Genomic DNA, 19,201 nt, shown 5'->3' with positions numbered 1-19,201 from the left:
ATGTATTTGAATTTTCTCTTGGATATATTACTTACGATCCATATTGTATAGCTGATAATAGAATTTCGTTAGATCATATATATATATATATATATATATTTAAACTTTTGCAAGTTTAAATCACCATATATAAGTTTAGAATATATTTTCAATAAATCACTTATTACTGTAATAAATTGGTTTACTGGCAGATATAAGTTGATCCTGTATCAGAGAATTTTTGACAAATTATATATGTGTTTAAAACTTTTATAAATAAGTTTATTTGGCAGATGCATATGTGGGGTCATGGCTCACAATATAGAAGAGGAGCAGAGTCGTTGAAGGGAAGCCAACCAAGAGCCATGCTAGGAATACCGTGCTATTGCTGCGCAGAAGGATGCAAGAACAACATAAACCACCCGAGAGCTAAGCCTCTGAAAGATTTCCGAACGCTGCAAGCTCACTGCAAGAGGAAACATGGGATGAAACCCTTTATGTGTCGGAAATGCGGCAAGCTGTTGGCGGTGAAAGGAGACTGGAGGACACACGAGAAGAACTGTGGCAAACGATGGCTTTGCATTTGTGGTTCTGATTTCAAGCACAAGAAATCGCTCAAAGACCATGTTAAAGCTTTTGGTTCTGGTCATAGTCCTTCTCTTCCTTCGATTTGATGGGATGTTGCACCTAATTTAGTTCGCTTTTTTCCTCCTTATCATATGCTTCTCATTCCTCTCTCAAGTCAATAAAATTTTATGTATTTTATGAGTTGTGGTTTTCCATGGATTTGCCAATGATAAGTTAGGTAAATTTATTGCATAATTTTGTTTCTTGTGTGTTTTTTGGTGAATTTTCTTTGTTGTGTCTGTTTGGTCCAAATGTGTAAAATGTTAATTTTGCTCCGCTTTGCAAAGCATATGCATATATGGTATGCATTATTAAGAATACAATATTGTTCTTAGCCGCGCAGTCTAAATTATCATTTTTTTTTTCCTTTTATTTTCTTTGAGCTGACTAATTAAACTATATTTTCATCACCTTTTTTTTTTTTGGTAATGATATTTTTATCATTTGTTGATTATATATTTAGATAGCTGTAAACTTAATTTTCTTTTCTTTTTAATTTTTGTGGTATAACTAAAAAAAAATAAAAAGGAAAAACACAAAATTTTAGTCCCCGTATACATAGCCAACTCCATGTCAGCGTCGAAGTTTAACCTTTCGTCAAACTTAAATATTGGCTGTGTAAAAAGAAACACTCAAAAACAAAACTACATACAATTTGTTGAATATTCTCCTTCCATTCCACTTCTACTCCATGATATGGGCCAGTTTATAGTTTTATGGGCTTGGGTTTATTTAGGTGGACTTAGTTTTCTATTTAAAACTGTGCTGTCGATGAAGCGTTCGGTTCTTTCCCAAATTGAAGCGTAATTAGCACAATAATGATTAACTTGATTTAATTTCTAGCTTATGATTTGTCAATATCTTCACAACTACTAGGAAATTTAAGAATTTGCATCAGTTAGATGTGAGTAGAAGTTAACACCCCTACCATCCAAAAATTAAAAAAAAAATATATATATATATATATATATAAAATAAAACCTGTACCATCCAAAGGAAGATCGATGCTTTTCAAGGAACTAATCTTTTATTTATCTCATCACTTTCTTAAAGTGTCTTTTCCCTCTACCATCGGTAAAAATAATGTATTCCTAAATATTGTTCTGGTTCTTCCGCCATTGTAATATTTGGCATGTTGCATAAACAGTACTTACTTTTTTTTTTTTTTTTCTTTAGTTTCACTTTGAGATACAAGCGTGGTGTTTTTTGTTTATTTATTTATTTTTTGGTAAATGAGCTAAGGCTAGTTTCTTCGTGGTGGCGAAAACAGAGTGCATACAAAGTCGATGAGAGTGGGAGAAATGCTAAATTTCACGACCCGCTTTGAAGATTTTTCTTTATTCTGGAACATCACATGTGATTGCACATTATCATGGCCTTTCTTATCAATGCTTTTTTAGGTGTTTTTTTTTTTTTAGTCAAAATTTCATTTTAGGGCTCTAGATTTGAATTTTTAAAACAAATGATTGTATTAGGAAGTCCATTCATAATTTCGAAACTTAAAAAAAATATATTTAACAGAAATGCACACTATGCCTTCATAAAATGTTGCAGAAGTTCTTATAACAGGAACATAATATATGTATATAACTGCTCTCTATATATAGTCCAAATCCTTCTTACTAAAAAATATATATCTGAAATGGTTAAAAAAAAAAAAAAAAATTGGATTCTAAGCAAGATAAGAGGTTCAAGTCCCACATATCAAACCAAATATATTTTAAGCGGTTTTTATCATTGGATCATGCCTATCAATACGATAATCATTAAATTGGGTTGTAATATATTTTACCCACTCATCTTACGATCATCAATAGCAAAGTGAATGTGTGGAAAGATGAATATCCATAGGCGTTAAATTTGTAGTGCTATCTTTATATCGTCCTTTCATGCAAGTTTCGATCGATATTTCATTATAGATTCGGTCTCCTACTCCTTGATTTGCTTCTTGTTTCCTGTTGTTTGCTTCCTCGGCAACCATAAAAACAAAATTTGATATATACATATATATATATATATATAAAAGATATTTATATTTAAATATTTATATATGGTACCAAGTTTGTGGTTCGCACTTGATAGGTTCATTGCCAATATCATAGAATCGTAAAATATGATACTTACTTTATACAGAATATCTAATCTAACTCTGTATATCTCCGAATAAGACTTTAAATTTGGCGAAATGATTTATGGGGTTTGAAATTAAGAAGTTAAATAAAATTCTTTTTTAGTTGAGTAAGAAATTAAATACAATTGACGAGATTTGGAGAATGCATACATATGTTTCTGTATATCAAGATTTTTTCTTTTTCTTTATTATTTATTTTGATATTGAAAAGTGGGAGACATCCGAAGTCGGATGAACTTGTTGGAATAATATTATTGATAGTAATTCCTTTTAAAATACGCCACAATTTTCTTCATTTAAGAATTTTCAAATTTTCAAATTTTAGTAAACTGCCATTTGACAAGCCTTTTTCACTAATTTGTCGAGGAGTCACTTTTGGGGTTGGGGAATTCAAATTTCTCCTTTTTCTGGCTGCTTGTCGTGGAGAGGCGACAAATGGGATGATGGAGCTAACGTCGTGATGTTTTCAATTAGAAAGAAACAAAAAATAATTAAACATTTTTTGCTTTGTCGCATCCAGATAGCGTACGTCTTCTTTTTTACTTTTTTTTTACCTTTCGATAGCGATAGCATTGTGTGGCTTGGGCGCAATAGCAAAATCATATAATACACTTCCTAATTGAGAGTTCAAACTTCTCTTCCTCGTTTTGTAGTAAAAAAATAGAGAAAAAAAATGTATATATACACATCATCATGTTTTTGTCCTGTTTTATCCAGTAATTTGGGGAATCTCAAGGAATAGTATCTATTTATAATAACATTTTTTGTCTATAAAAAGTATAAACAGACAATAAACGCTCATTCGGCAATTTCACACCAAGAAGAAAGAACAGAGCGAGAGAGAGAGAGAGAGATGGGAAGTGTGGTAGAAGCAAGTGAGGAAATGAAACCTCATGCAGTTTGTATACCATTCCCAGCACAGGGCCATATAAACCCCATGCTCAAATTAGCCAAGCTCCTCCACCAAAAAGGCTTCCACATCACCTTCGTCAACACAGAGTTCAACCATCGCCGTCTCCTTAGATCCCGGGGCTCCGATTCCTTAAACGGGCTGCCCACTTTCCGTTTCGAGACCATCCCTGATGGCCTCCCTCCTTCCGATGCCGATGCCACCCAGGACGTCCCTTCCCTCTCCGTCGCCACCACGAATTACTGTTTAGCTCCCTTCCGAGAGCTACTTCATAAACTGAACGACGCCGCTTCGTCCGGAGGCGTTCCTCCGGTGACTTGCATAGTCTCCGATAGCATTATGAGCTTTACTCTTGATGCATCCAAAGAACTGGGGATTCCTAACGTTCTGTTCTGGACTTCCAGTCCTTGTAGCTTTGTAGGTTTTATTTATTATCGCTATTTGATGGAAAAGGATATTATACCTCTCAAAGGTAATTATATATTTTCAATCCCTTTTTCACAAAGATTATATTAGTCAGCTGCGTCCTATTATCAGTTATAGGACATAGAAATCTAGTCAACTATACCTAATAATAGAATAAAATTATTCATGTATGTATTTTTTTTTTTTTTTTTAAATATCATTTTTCATTTAAGTCTTTGGTTTTTTCTATTTCTTTTTAATTTGCAGATGAGAGTTACTTGACGAATGGATATTTGGATATGGTTCTTGATTGGATACCAGGACTAGAAGGAATACGTTTGAAAAACATGCCAAGCTTTCTTCAGACTACAAACCCAGATGATATCATGTTCAATTTCGCCTTGAGAGAAGTTGACAGAGCTCGAGGAGGTTCTGCAGTGATCCTGAACACGTTCGATGACTTAGAAAAGGAAATTATAAAATCTCTTTCCACCCATCTTCCACCAATCTACACTCTTGGTCCTCTTCACCTTCTCCTCAAAAATCAAATCCAAAACAAAGCTTTAAACGGTATCGCATCCAATCTGTGGAAAGAAGAAACGGAGTGCATAGACTGGCTGAGCTCCAAACAACCCTGCTCAGTTGTCTATGTCAATTTCGGAAGTGTGACCGTCATGACGGCTGAACAGCTCAATGAGTTCGCCTGGGGACTCGCAAATAGCGAACAGAGTTTCCTGTGGATCGTGAGGCCTGATCTTGTAATGGGAAACTCTGTTATGCTTCCGGAAGAGTTTCTGATTGAAACCAAGAATAGGGGTTTATTGGCAAAGTGGTGTGCACAAGAACAGGTTCTGAGCCACCCTTCCATTGGAGGATTCTTGACTCATAGTGGTTGGAATTCGACCATTGAAAGCATATCTTATGGAGTTCCAATGTTGACTTGGCCATTCTTTGCTGATCAGACAACAACATCCTGGTTCTGTTCCACAAAGTTGAATGTAGGAATGGAGGTGGATGGTAATGCTAAGAGAGATGAAATTGAGAGAACTGTTAGGGAATTGATGCTTGGAGAGAAGGGAAAAGAAATGAGGAAGAAAGCCACGGAGTTGAAAAAGATGGCAGAGGAAGCAACTGGGTCTCCTACTGGATCTTCTCGTTTGAATTTTGAGAAAGTGATTAATCAAGTGCTTCTCTCTCAAAATATAAATTAGAGGGCTGAGACTTGATAGTAATAAGTTCGATTATTTTCATTTTTTACTTTTTGCAGCTTGTTTGATTGTCTTTTTTATTCTATTTTATTTTTTCCGTTCCTATTTTTCTCTCTGATTTGTGTCTTTCTGTTGGTTGTATTTTGTTTTAGTAAAGTTTCTTTCCAATCAACAAAATAGTGTGTGCGTAAAGTTTCAATATATAAAAAAGACTAAAATAATAATAATAATAAAATCTCTTTAGTAATTTATGTTTGTTTTTCATTTTATACCACAAGATTTACCAAAAAGATTCTATACCACAAATGGTAAAGTAAAACGGTCAGTTTCAATAATAAAAGCAATTGCAGTAGAGCTGAGCCCCTTACATTTGCAAATATATATAATGTCGAATTTTACCTGAATTTGTTCATTAATGATTTGGATAGGTTTGATTACATATTATTACCTAATTATTAAATTAGAAATATATCAAAATATGAAAAACAAAATGTTTTGGGTAAAAAACAAGCATAACTTACTAAACAAATTAGATGGTCATAGGCAGATGTGGTATCGGAGCAGGGGGGCAAGGGCCACCCTCTATTTATTTTTTCTTTTATTAAAATATATACATATTTATTTTTTAAAAACAATTTTGTAAAGATAATAGATAGTGCCCTCTCAAAAAAATTAAATAGTGTACATTTTTTTTTCATTTTAGAAATATGTATTATTTTCTTTATATTTATAAAATATTTTTTTGAAAATTATTTATTTTCTTATGAGCTAGTTTTTAATGGGAAATAAATGATATTAATTTATATCATTACTTATCCTAATTTTTTTTTTTATCTTTTCTAATAATTATTGGTATTTATGTGGTTAAAACCTCTTCTTATCCAAAAAAAAAAAAAAGAAAATTCTTTTTATTAATGCAAATAAATCATATTCTAAAATTTAAAATTCATTTACATGAAAGTTTTTCTTTCATAATTATTAAACTAATGCAACAACTTGCAGTATCATTGCTTTAAAAAATATCTTTTAGTATACAACTGTGCTCTTAATCAAATTTCTGGATCCATCACTGTAGATGGTTGATATTTGATAGTAATAAGCTTGCTTATTTTTATTTTTTTTGTAACGTGTTTGATTGTTCATTTTCCTCTTTCATCTTTTTATCTATTGTATTTTTTTCTCTGTTTTGATTATATTTTACTTTAATAAAGTTTCTTTTCCAAAATTCAACATATGAAAAAGAGTAAATAAATAAAATCTCTTTAGTATTTATTTTTAATTCTATTATCCAATCGGACTGTGGTGAGCATATGAAAGTAAAATAAAAATAACCAATGCAACCATTCAATAATTTATCCAAATGTCAAAAAGAAGATCTAGATCAAATTAAGGTAAATCCTCACTAATACAATTTTTAAGGAAGCTTTTGCAAATCAATTAGAAGTCAGTCTCTAGAGAATTTTTTTTTTAAATAAAAAAATAAAATCTGAGAATAGAAGTTTCAAACTCCATTGCGTTGCTCAGTACATATGAACCCCAACTTCTTCGTTCATTTTATTTTTTCCTGTTTTTTATTTTGCTAAAAATAAATTAATTACAATACAAACAGCAGCCGCAAATGTGATACCATTTTATTTGACACGGAACATTAATTCAGAGCACCAGAAATGATACCCTTCAACCTAATTGCTTTATTGCTTTGACTATTTGACAGGGAACATTACTTCATTTGAAACAAGAACCAATCCCGTCCAAAATTGGTAGAATTTTTCTATATATCATCATCATCATCATTAATGATAAAAGCATAAATGAAAACCATACGATAAGATAAATATCAATTCAATGTACTTAATTTTTTTTTTTTTTGACCGATGAATTATGTATTTATTTTTATGCAAAATTGTCCTATCATAAATACGAGTCTCTATCACTCAATTACCAAACTTGACAAATAATTTTTTTCAACTTTAGATTGAATGTCATTAATTGTCACCTAAATGTTCCATAAATCACGTTAATTTTATTTTATTTTTCTTTTCTGTATATATTTCAAGATACATAAATTGTAAAATGCTGGCGCAATAGAAGCTTCTAAATTATAGAACTTATCACTAATACCACCCAATAAAATGCTTATGACATATATTTTACAAAAATAAATAAATATATATATATATATATACTGATGATATCATAATTTGAGAAATACATATGAGCAAAAATAAATCAATAATGCTGTAAAGACCCAAAAACTTTACCAAAACTTTACATATGAGAAATACATTTGAGAAATACATGGATTTGACATAATTATTTATTATTGAATATAAATTAATAATATCTATAATTATGAATGGTAAAAATCAATGAAATAATGTTCACTCATCCGTGATCAAAATTTTAATTTACAAATTTGATAACTATAGAATTATATAAATAATAAATTGATTGATGAAAAGTTCTTTTTGGAGTGAAATAATTCCTCCATATATTCCATAAATAATTGAATTATCAAAATACCATATTTATTTTTGGGTTTTTAGTTTTGAATATATGTCATGTCAGCTCACCAACTCAATTCTTCTTTTAAGAAAATAAATAAAAAATAAACCCCTTTTTATAGGAGCCTTTCTTCCTCCATGGCTAAAAGACCCCATTCTTCTTCACAAGGGTCTTGATGAACTAATTCAAAGCTGGTGGAACCTTCAACCTCTGCTAGAGGATCCTCCCCTTGCTCAGATTTTGAACAGTCTTGGGCCACTAGGCTATGCATCCCCGATTCCAAACTGCTTCACACTCATATCGAAAAGTGGGTTCACCACCTTCTCCAGATTAAGCGAAAAAAGTACCCAAATCAAAAACCATTACAAATAAAATTAAAATAATAAGTAACTTTTTTTTCACAAATTAGTTATCGGCTTCTTCTTCGCCACTGCAGCTGGAGCTTTTACGCCTGTTTTGGGTTTTTGGTTTTGTTATATTGTTTTAATTATTATTATCATTATTTTTTTAACCTTGGTTGTAATCACGCAATGGGGAAGGAAAATGGAGCATGGAAGGACGCAGCTACGGAAAAAGAAGGCTCTGCAAAAAGGGTTTTATTTTGCTTTCGCCAAAAAATAAATAATGAACCGTGAATTGGCATGACGTGACAATTATTTTACAGTATTATGAAAATTTAAAATTTATAGAACCGAATAAAATTTACTTTACAGTAGTATTTTTCTTATTTAACTACAAGTTTATTTATTATTTATTTTTTCGAAATAAAATTGATAAATATAGAAGAAGGAAAGAAAATGATACTGTCGCTTAGATACTGTTTGGCAGCCCTCATGGTGAGCAGCCATTTGAAAAATGCATAAGAAGCAGTGCTAGTTATATATATTTAATAAATTATAATTAATTACAATTAATTAACACTACATAAACATTTAAAATAAATAAATTATACATAATTAGAAAAATAAAAATCAAAAACAAAAACCGGTTTATTTATATATTTATATATATATAATCAGTGATGAAAAATATCAGTATCAACGGAAATATCGAAAGCAAAATTTTATAGAAATATCGATAAAAATATTGATAAAATTATGAAAACTATAAATATTTAATTTAAAATATAAATTTTTACATATGAGATAATTAATTCAGTAAAACAATATAAAAAATATAATATTTAAAATACAAAGATAATAACATAATCTATAAATATTAAAAATTATTATAACTAAAGAAAATACAATGTTTGTTATCACTAAAATGTTAAAAAAAATTAATAATAATAACAATAATAATAATAATAAAAATAATAATCACAATAATAATAATAATAACAAAATTAAAAAAAATTAACAATTAACAACAATAATAATAATTAAAAGAATAAAAAAATTAACAATAATAATAATAACAAAAATAAAAATATTAACAATAATAAAAAGAATAAGAATAATAATAATAAAAAATTATGATAGCTTACTACAGTTGATATTTTTTTTTTGCACAGGACCCCACTTGAAAACCTTCATCGTTGCACGGAGTCACGGGACCGATTGCCCACTTTCCTACATCACTCTGGTTTTTTTTTTTTTTTTTTGATAATTTGATTAGTATCTGATAAATTATTGTTTCATGATTATTAAGTTGCAAAATTAAAATTTTTATATTCGGTGAAAAACATACCTAATTATTTTATTTGTATATAATAATCAAAATATATATGAATAATTATTTCCTTATATATATGCATAAGTTAAGAAAGTGGGCATAAGTTATTATAACTTAGAGAAATAGATTCTAAGTCCCAACTCACCATGTTAAAAAAAAAAAAAAAAAAAAAAAAAAGAGTAGAAAAATGTAAAATCAAGGTGTTTTAGGAAAAAAAATAATAATAATAAATAAAAAAGTTTAAGCTATATCATAATGCATTATCTATAAAGTTTAAGAGTACGTTTGGTACCTTATATAAGCTTTCTATATAGTATAAAAGTTATACAATACTATGGTTGGCAAATCTCCAATTCTGTACTCGCCTATACACACGTCCATAAAAGGGTGCTCTTTATCATTAATTACCCCACTACCATACCTAAGAAGACGTTGGGTTTAAGTCGCATAAACAAAATAACGCATTTGCAGCCAAACAAAAGGTCTTTTTCTTTCCATCCTTCTTGCATTGCAATTGTGATTATTTTAGAATTAAAATAAGAAAAAGAATAGAATAATATGCAATTATCCAAATTGTTAAACAAATAATAAATATTTGCAATCATAGTAATCTGCAATTTACATTTATTTAATTTAAAATTCTACAATAAATCATTTTTGTTATTTATATAATTGCATTTTTTTTTATAAAAGATAGCGCAATTTAAACTACTTATATTTGTCTAAATAAAAAATTTAAACTATTGATTATATACTATTATTATCTTTAATTCTTTAAATATTATATATTTATTCCGTTGAAAAACAATATTAATTTATATAATTCTTAGATAAGATAATTATTTTGATAAATAATAATAAAACTATATGTATAAGGTATACATTTTTTTTTCTTATTTTGAGATGGGATAATTCAAACTTTTGATCTTTATCACTAGATTGTCTCCATTGGATGCTTTGATATGTTTAGTTTAGTTTATTTATATATTTTTTTTAAAAGAAATATTTAGTTTTGTTTTATTTAGATGATGCTCTGGTATGTTTAAGTCATTTATATGTCTATTTCTTTTCTTTTTTTCCTTATGTTGTTTTATTTATTTATGTTTATGAGTAAATACGGATCAAATAAAGCTTATGGCATACATAATAATAAGGATGTGTCACTTGCATAATTATGATGATGATATGGTTTTTTTTTTAATGTTTTTATTGCATTTGCACATATTTTTTATCACTAAGTTGCTGTATTTTGTTATTTTTCTTTCTTTATTTATTAAAAAAATGATAAAATATTATATTAATAAAATATTATCAATTTATTTAATTTTGTTTTAAAAACTTATAAAAATTTGCACGAAATACTATATAATAATAATATAATAATACAATACAAATCAATACAACATAACTATTACAATATAAATTAATACAATATAGCATTGCAAGTGTCCCCTCGGCATAGTACAATGAAATGCAAATTAAACCATGCCCCCTTCCCCAGGCTTATTATTGTTATTATTATTATTATTTTTTTTGTGAACAACCCCTAGGCTTACTGAGTGCAAGTGTACAACGTAGGGTGGACAAGAAGATGAGGCCCATAAAATTTTGTGCACATTGGGACACGTGCTTCTTCAGCCGACCATAGAATTGCATTATTAGTACGGTATAATGCAAGTTTATATATAGGGAACCAAACCGTGCCCTCATTGTTTCCTCAGCAACCAATCATGATCTAAAATTTCCAAAAGAGAAATGAAAATTAAACCCGTGACTCCACCCCTCGGCTTATTTAGTACAGCATGGTGGACAAAAGAAGAGGCCCATCAGATTTCAGATTTTGTGCACATTGGGAAACGTGCTTCTTCAGCCAATCATAGAATTGCATTATTAATACGGTATAATGCAAGTTTATATAGGGACTCATTTATCAGAGAAAAAAAAAAAAAAACCCCAAACGTGCCCTCATTGTTTCCTCAACAACTAGTCATGATCTAAAATTTCCAAAACAGAAATGCAAATACGCCCCGCGGGGGGGGGGGGGGGAGAGCGTTTGTTTGGCCATATTTTTTATTTTTTATTTTTAATATATTATTTTCAAAATATATAATAAAAATAGTTTTTTATTATTGTTCTATGAAAATAAAAAATATTTGGCTAATTGTATTTGAAAATAATTTTTAAAAACCAAAATTATATTTTTAGGGGTGGTGCATGTGGTTTCGGATTGTATGAAGCAAATTATCATTTTTATTTTCCTTTATCAACATTCAAGTATAAGATATAATGAATTAATATATTTTTAATTTTTTTGAAAACCATAAAAAATATATTTTTATTATTTTCTATTTTTTGTTTTCTTTTCTATTTGTTATCTGAAAACAGTTTTTGAAAACTAATAACCAAACAATACATTTTTGTTTTGAGAACAATTTTTTTATTTTTAAAAACAAAAAACAGTTTTAATAATCTACTTTTGTAAAGATCTTTCATTATAATTTTAACAAGTAGCTTATAAGATTTTTAAATTTATCAAATCAACTTTTTTTCTTTCTTTCCAACAAAATATGGTAGAAAGTCCAAAATGATAAAAAAGAGAAAAAAATCAAAATATTAATTGGAAAATTTTAATTTTATATGGAAAAAAAAATTAAATTGGGAAAAAGTTTTAACAAAGACGAATCTTTATGTAGCAAAAATGGGGGGAAAAAAATGAAACATTAATTTGGGAAAAAATTTAATGGGAGAAATTTTCAGATTAAATTGGGAAAAAAAATTTTCCATATCCACAGAGGAAAAGCTATAGCTTTTGAAATGCCACATTATACTAGCCAACAAAACCTCTGCAACCCAATTTCTTTTTTTCTTTTTCCCCTCGTTGTTCTATGTGCGTGCGAGTGGGAAAGAAGCAAATTAGATTTCAAATTTTCCTGGAAAGCTGATAAAACCGCTCTGGTAAGCAGCTCCACCTCCACTGCTAGCTGATGAGAGTTAGAGGAGGACAATCTCATTCCTGAGCTGACGTGGTCCTGTGAAGGCAAATTCTCCAAATTTTGATTTTTTTTCATTTCAATTTAATGTCATCTTTTTTTCCCTCCCTTTTTTGCTGCAAGTTTGGCAGTAAATTTTCATAAGTTTGGCGCCAGATGTCTACATGTTCTTTCTCCTTCACTTCGTCAAACAATGGCAAATTGATCTGGCAATTTAAAAATCATATCTGTCACTTATTAAAGTTATAACGGAAAATCTTTATAGAAGTAGGTAGTCTTTATAGAAGTAGTTAGGTTTCATGATCACAAATTTTTTAGTGTTTGACAGCAATTTGATTTGATAAATTTATAATAAATTTTTTTTATAGGATTAGGTAATTTCAAAAGCACCGTCAAATACATTTTCGTATTTGATGGTAATTAATCTGGCAATTTAAAAATCATATCTGTCACTTATCAAATTTATAATGGAAAATCTTTATAAAAGGAGATAGTCTCAAAATCATATAAATTTTTTTTTCTATGTTTGATAACAAATTGATCTGAAAATTTAAAAATTATATTTGTCACTTATTAAATCTAAAATAGAAAATCTTTATAAAAATAGGTGGTTTCAAATCACATACATATATATATATATATATATATATTTTATTTTTTTTTTCATACAATGGAAACAAATGATTTATATTGCTTGCCGACCACTTTGAAGTATCCTTCCACTTTATGTGGAAGCCTCCGAATCATATGGCTATTTTAGCACTTTGCTTGGTTGCAATAATATTCTGGTCGCTTCACTCTCTATGATTATAAATATTTATTTTGGAGGGGGCTCACATGCATTTAAAGCGTAACACCAAACCACTGATCAGTTCTGTTCATGTCTTTTTCCACTCTAATTATGTACGTTCATTAGCTTAATTACTATGACAGGTAGGGACATACCGTTATCATTGTTGGATTTATGCTCTTGAAACAAGCTTATCCATAATCAGAAACTTTGATTAATAATGGATTGTAGAATCCTCAAACTAGCTCATTAAATGACAAAATCCATTTAATTGATTATTAAGTTACAAGAAAGAGCCCATTAATTGGGCCCAAGGTGTTATGAAACTCTAGGAGGATTAGGATTAGCAGTCTATAAATATACTGCTTACTAACCCAGATAGAGTTTTTTTTTTTTTTTTTTTACGTATTATTTTCTAGCGATTATGAATCTTCATAGAGAATTAAAAACACCTTGAGAGAAAAATAGAAACTGTGAGTTTCAGAATGTTTTTCAGATTAACTTTCTTGTTTCTTTTTTGATCAGGTGTGCCCATACGCAGATCTGTGACTAGAGAATAGTTTGGAAGGTCCTGCGCATAAAGGTTAGTAAAATAAATGGATAGTGACATTATTTATCACATGCTTTATTCAGTCTCGATCAGGCTTCCGCTGTGTATATGATACCAGCAATTGGTATCAGAGCTGTGATTGAATCTGTGTGTGATAAATCGAATCCAATTTTTTTTACAGTTTTATTTTCATGTATATACGATGTATATTAGATATATGACACCAAGCATTCTATTATTTATGTTATTTATAATTTTTGTATTATGAATGAATGATTTGGTTTTGGCCTTAATCCATGATAGATTTTTGCTTGTATTTTTTTTTTTTTTTGGATGTAACAAGGAGGCTAATCATAAGATTAGGGTTTCCTCCTTGATTTATTGATTTATTTATTTTTCCTGCAATTTTTATTTGAATTTTTATATGTAAATTCGGATTTATTGGAAAAATATGTAAGAGTATCCCCAAAAAACTGTATACAAGTTGCTGTTTGTCATTTTTCATGCAGATTAAGTCTGTGCCTTGACAAAACAACTCCATAGGAAGTTAAATGACACGACGGACAATCGGTGGGAGGAGAATGGTCGCCGGAAACATCCTCATGCGCCCACACGTGCAATGCAAAGTGGCTGAGAGTGGGATTCATGCGCCTTAATTCATCTGGCGCGTGGAGGCACGTGTGTGGTGGGAATTTGATTAGTTTTGGTGGGATGGTTCTTCCGATGGCTATCTACTTTCTCGTAAAATTTCATGATGATCCGAGGTTTGTGTGGCGGCTGGCGACGGTTTTGGTGTTCGGGATTAATAGGGGACATGTTAGAGTTTTGTGTTTTTTGGGCTAAAAATCCTAGAAACCAATTCTAACTTGACCCATATCCTATAGACTTGCAAGATCAGAAGAACAAGCCAGATATCAATTTGGGCTTTTTAGCCCTATTATGCTTGTAATTTTCTTTTATAGGAAACCATGGATTAAGGTCTATTAATTATTCTATGTTTATAATTATTTAAATTATATGGATATAACATGTGATATGTCCTCATGCTTCCATAGTTTTTTAACAGAATCATAATTCCATTATGCTAACTTCATTTATCATTGTTGGCTAAACAACAGGGCTATTAATTAATTAGTCAGTTTTTTATCAAGACATTTGATAGAAAATTTTATTAAAACCTTACTTATTAGCATTTATTTATTTTTTTAAAATTTATGATTTAAAAATATATTTGAAGTTTTAAATAAGTACAGTAAAATACTAAAAATTTTAGGAGTACAAAATGAACTTTGTTAGGACATTTATAAATCTTCTAAATATATTTTTAAATGTCAACTTTTAAAAAAAATTAAACAAGTTTACTTATCAATTTTTGAATATTTTTAAAGATTGAAATTTGAAAATATATTTTAAATTTTATATAAATATACTAAATTATCAAAATTTTAGAAGACAAAATAAACAATACCCCATTTATATAAATTTTAAATAAATTTTTAAGTTTTAGCTATGAAAAGAGTTAAAAGAAATGATAAGGAAAAATTGGATTGATAAGGAAAAATCGTGAGGATATGTTGATGAAAGTCAGATTAATTAATTAATTAATATTCTAAAGACTTTAATTTTGTCTTACGGTGAATGAATACAATTTCTATTTTGGGAATCTGTTGAAGTACATAAGTTTTGACAATATATATATATATATATAGTTTTTCTACGGTATGGACGCACCCAAAGCTGACAACTTTTGGATGAAATTATCAACTTTATTGTATATTGTACACATCAAAACCAATGTTTTTATCTAAAAAATATTGGCTTAGGATATGATCCGTATGCAGACCGTCTGCATTGTTAAATTTTCATATATATATATATATATATATATATTTTGGATCTTGAATTTTGACGACAATAATTACGTATAATGAAATTGTTTTTTTTTTTTTTTTCATGTGCGGATTAAAACTAGAATTGAAAAAAGTTATAAATTACTATATATATATAAAAATAATAAAATTATGTACAAATATTAATATTTTATATCTTAATTATCTATTGTAATTACATCAATACCTTAACAAAGCCCAACTTAATATAATTTTGGTAAGGAATATAGTTATACACAAATTAATATGGGTAATTGATATTATATATATAGATATAAGCGTATTCATACCTTTGATTTTGACTTTTACATTCTTGTCTTATTCTTCAAAACAAAAAAAAACAAAAAAAGAAAGAGTAACCAAATTTAGAAAGAAAGAGAAACCAAGAGGATCACGAGATTCAAATCCAAACCCTTGTCTTTTGACGCATTATTAATAATTCTGGAGTATCCTTGTCCTTTCCTCTCTCGACATCGATCTCGTTCTCTCATACTAGTTGAGAAAACAAGGCCTTTATGTCATTCTCTAGCTTTTTATCTAAACACGTTCTTCGATCTCTCTAATTCCTTCTTTCTCTCTTGATTTAGACCATTCTTTGGGACCACTACAAAGCTGAATCTTCAATAGGAGCAACTAGGTCGATCATTAATTGGTGATTGGAAAACGTTGTTCGTATTCATTTAATTACTAACTATTTCAATTTTACGCTCCATATATATATATATATATATGATCAAGAAATGCCTTTTTTCTTTTTTCTTTTATTTCATTTTTTTTTTAAATTTTTTTATCAAGGGGGAGCCAGAGGCGCAAGGAAATGAATGCAATTTCATTGTAATTGGGTCATCAACAAATTTCTTGTTTCCATTTTGACGTAACAACATATGTTGTGTGCTGTAAATAAATTGATTGGTGGTAGATAAAATATTTGATTAATGTTTATTTGAATAAATAATAGAAAAAGAAAAAAATATATATATATGTTCGATATTGTTCTGATAACTTTCTGGGCCATCTATAACCGTATCTTCTTTTACGAAGCTAAAATAAAAAAAATTATATATATATATATATATATATAATTTTCTTCATTTTTTTTTTTAAAGAACCTATTATGTACTCTCTTGAAAAGGTGTCAAACTTTTTATAAATCTTTATTAAACGCCCCATCACAGTTGGATTTTAACAAAAGCTCTTGGTAGGGTCCATCTGGTGACCTCTTGCTTCCCAACATTATGAGCCGGGCTTTTGGTGGCATAAGACCTGTCTGTATGTGTGGCTGCTGTTTAGTGATCCCCCACATTCATGCCGGGCTTGAGAACCAATATTAATGACCTCCGGACAGGGTTGGACAGCTTGATGCATACATTTGTTCCGCATTTACCAGGGTATTTAAAGCAGATAGCACCAAGCTCCATATCACCATCATTCTTAGCAACGTCTTTCTTATAACTAAGAAACATATGAAGGAAGGGTATCTTCTAACCAACCATGTAAAATGTTTTTTTTTTAGACTATAAAATGTTTATATCAAAATAAAAGTATTTCTTACAAGAAAACATTTTTTTCGGATGACAATTTTTTGTAAGGAAATTGAATATGTTAAACATGGTAGATTTTAACAAATTGATTTATTAGTAAAAAAATAATAATTTTAAATTAATTAAGTAGATGTATAAATATGTATATGATGTTTTAAATTTTCATGAGTTGATAATCTTTTATTGAGTGAATGGATCATCTCAGCTATAATCCCATCCTATCGAATAATTCCTTCTTAACGAAGCCCAACTTAATATAATTATGGTAACCAATATAGTTGTACACAATTTAATAAAGGGAACTGTTATTATATATATATATATATATATGGATATAAGCTTCTTATCTTATCCAATCACGTTCTTCAATTTCCCTAATTCGTTCTCTCTCTCTCTCTCGGTTTAGAGTCTAAACTTTAGACCATTCTTTGGGAACACCACAAAGCTGGATTATCAATAGGAGCAAGTAGGTCGGTCATTAATTGGTGACTGGGAAAAGGTTGTTCGTATTCATTTAATTACTAACTGTTTCGATATTATGCTATATATATGATCAAGAAATCTCTTTTTTCTTTTTTATTTTATTTCATTCTTTTTTCTTTTTCTTTTTTTTCTTTTTTTATAATCAAAGGGGAGCCAGAGGCTCGGGTCATCAAGAAATTTCTTGTTTCCATTTTGACGTAACAACATATATTGTGTGTCGTATATAAATTAATTGGTGGTAAGTAAAATATTTGATTAATGTTTATTTGAATATATAATAGAGAAAAGAAAATAAAAATATGTTAGATATTGTTTAGATAGCTGTCTGGGCGATCTTCTTTTACAAAGCTAAAAGAAAGAAAAAAGAATGTATATTATTATTATTATTATTATTTTAAAAGAACACATTATATACTCTTTTGAAAAGGTATCAAACTTCTAAAAATAGGCCTCATCACAGATGATTTTGCCAAAACTCTTGTCTCTTGCCCAACATTATGGGCCGGGCTTTTGGTGGCATAGGACCTGTATGTGACTGCTGTTCAATGATCCCCAAACTTCATGCCGGGCTTGAGAAGCAATGGCAATAGTCAGCTCAGGGCACGATTGGACAGCTTCATGCAGACATTTGTTCCATTTTCTTTAATTGCCAGAGAGTATATAAAGCAGATAGCATCAATCTTTGTATTGGATTTGGATCCTTTGTTAGGGTTTTTTTGTTCTTGTTTAAATTTACTTTTTTATTAGAATCATTTATTTAAAAATCATCTAATTCAATGACTATAAAAAATAACAGATCAATTAATATGATATATAATATGTATGTATTTATTAAATTTCACATCAATTAATATGACACACGATTTGTATATATTTACTAAATTCTGTACAAATATTAATATTTTTTTTTGTCTAATTTCTTTCAGTCTTCCATGGAATGCGATGTTTTGGAAAAACAAAATTGAGAAAGGCATCTAGCATCAATGGAGGGAAAAAAGGAAAAAAAAAGAAAAAAAATTTCAAAACTTGAAGCTTTTGGGTGAACTTACAGTTGTCTCCAAGTGAGTAAAACCCTCTTCAATTTCGGCAAGAAGTTTTAATTTTATTTTATTTTATTCAAAAATCAAGGTTTAGATTGGGTTTTTTTAATCATTCATTGGTTGAGAGGCATGAGGACTAGAACCTGTAATGCCCATTACTATAAACTCTTCCCACTTATTCATGAATCGTGAGATATCAGTTTGAGAAGTTTGAGCTTGTTTTTAGAAACTCTCAATTTTGCTTGCCTCTCTCTCTCTCTCTCTCTCTCTCTCTCTCTCATGTTTGGAAGCTTCTATGGAAAACCTTCAAATCTTTATATCTTTTTTCTTTTCCTCCATTAGTGCTTGTTGTTTCTTCCGATATTGTTTTATCAAAACGTCATTTTTCATAGAAGAGTCAAGAGACTGAGGCAAAAGAAAAAGAGAAAAAAAGAGCATGTGTATTGCACATAAGTATTTTTCCTCTAATGTTTGGAAGC

General features: G+C 29.2%; 2 protein-coding genes across 2 annotated transcripts; both read left to right on the top strand.

Moving 5' to 3' along the window:
* The first annotated feature begins 231 nt into the window (after positions 1–231).
* Positions 232–759, top strand: LOC125420042 (protein TRANSPARENT TESTA 1-like). Its single transcript, XM_060817620.1, has one exon. It carries the CDS (start codon positions 273–275, stop codon positions 651–653), a length of 381 nt encoding a protein of 126 aa, XP_060673603.1. The 5' UTR covers positions 232–272; the 3' UTR covers positions 654–759.
* Positions 760–3,518: 2,759 nt separating this feature from the next.
* On the top strand, positions 3,519–5,507 carry LOC125418159 (7-deoxyloganetin glucosyltransferase-like). Its single transcript, XM_060817514.1, has 2 exons — positions 3,519–4,119; positions 4,320–5,507. Exons 1-2 carry the CDS (start codon positions 3,591–3,593, stop codon positions 5,261–5,263), a joined length of 1,473 nt encoding a protein of 490 aa, XP_060673497.1. The 5' UTR covers positions 3,519–3,590; the 3' UTR covers positions 5,264–5,507.
* The last annotated feature ends 13,694 nt before the right edge of the window (positions 5,508–19,201 follow it).

This window comes from Ziziphus jujuba, chromosome 5, assembly GCF_031755915.1.
Source record: "Ziziphus jujuba cultivar Dongzao chromosome 5, ASM3175591v1".
NCBI classification, from domain to species: Eukaryota; Viridiplantae; Streptophyta; class Magnoliopsida; order Rosales; family Rhamnaceae; genus Ziziphus; species Ziziphus jujuba.
Note: the sequence above shows the minus strand (reverse complement) of the source record. Positions and strands in the feature narration are given on the sequence as shown.

Excerpts from the sequence above, each read along its gene's own strand:
- LOC125418159 (XM_060817514.1), top strand. The coding sequence starts at position 3,591 with ATGGGAAGTGTGGTAGAAGCAAGTGAGGAAATGAAACCTCATGCAGTT. Across the intron at positions 4,120-4,319 it reads GGATATTATACCTCTCAAAG|ATGAGAGTTACTTGACGAAT; the intron begins GTAATTATATAT and ends TTTAATTTGCAG.
- LOC125420042 (XM_060817620.1), top strand. The coding sequence starts at position 273 with ATGCATATGTGGGGTCATGGCTCACAATATAGAAGAGGAGCAGAGTCG.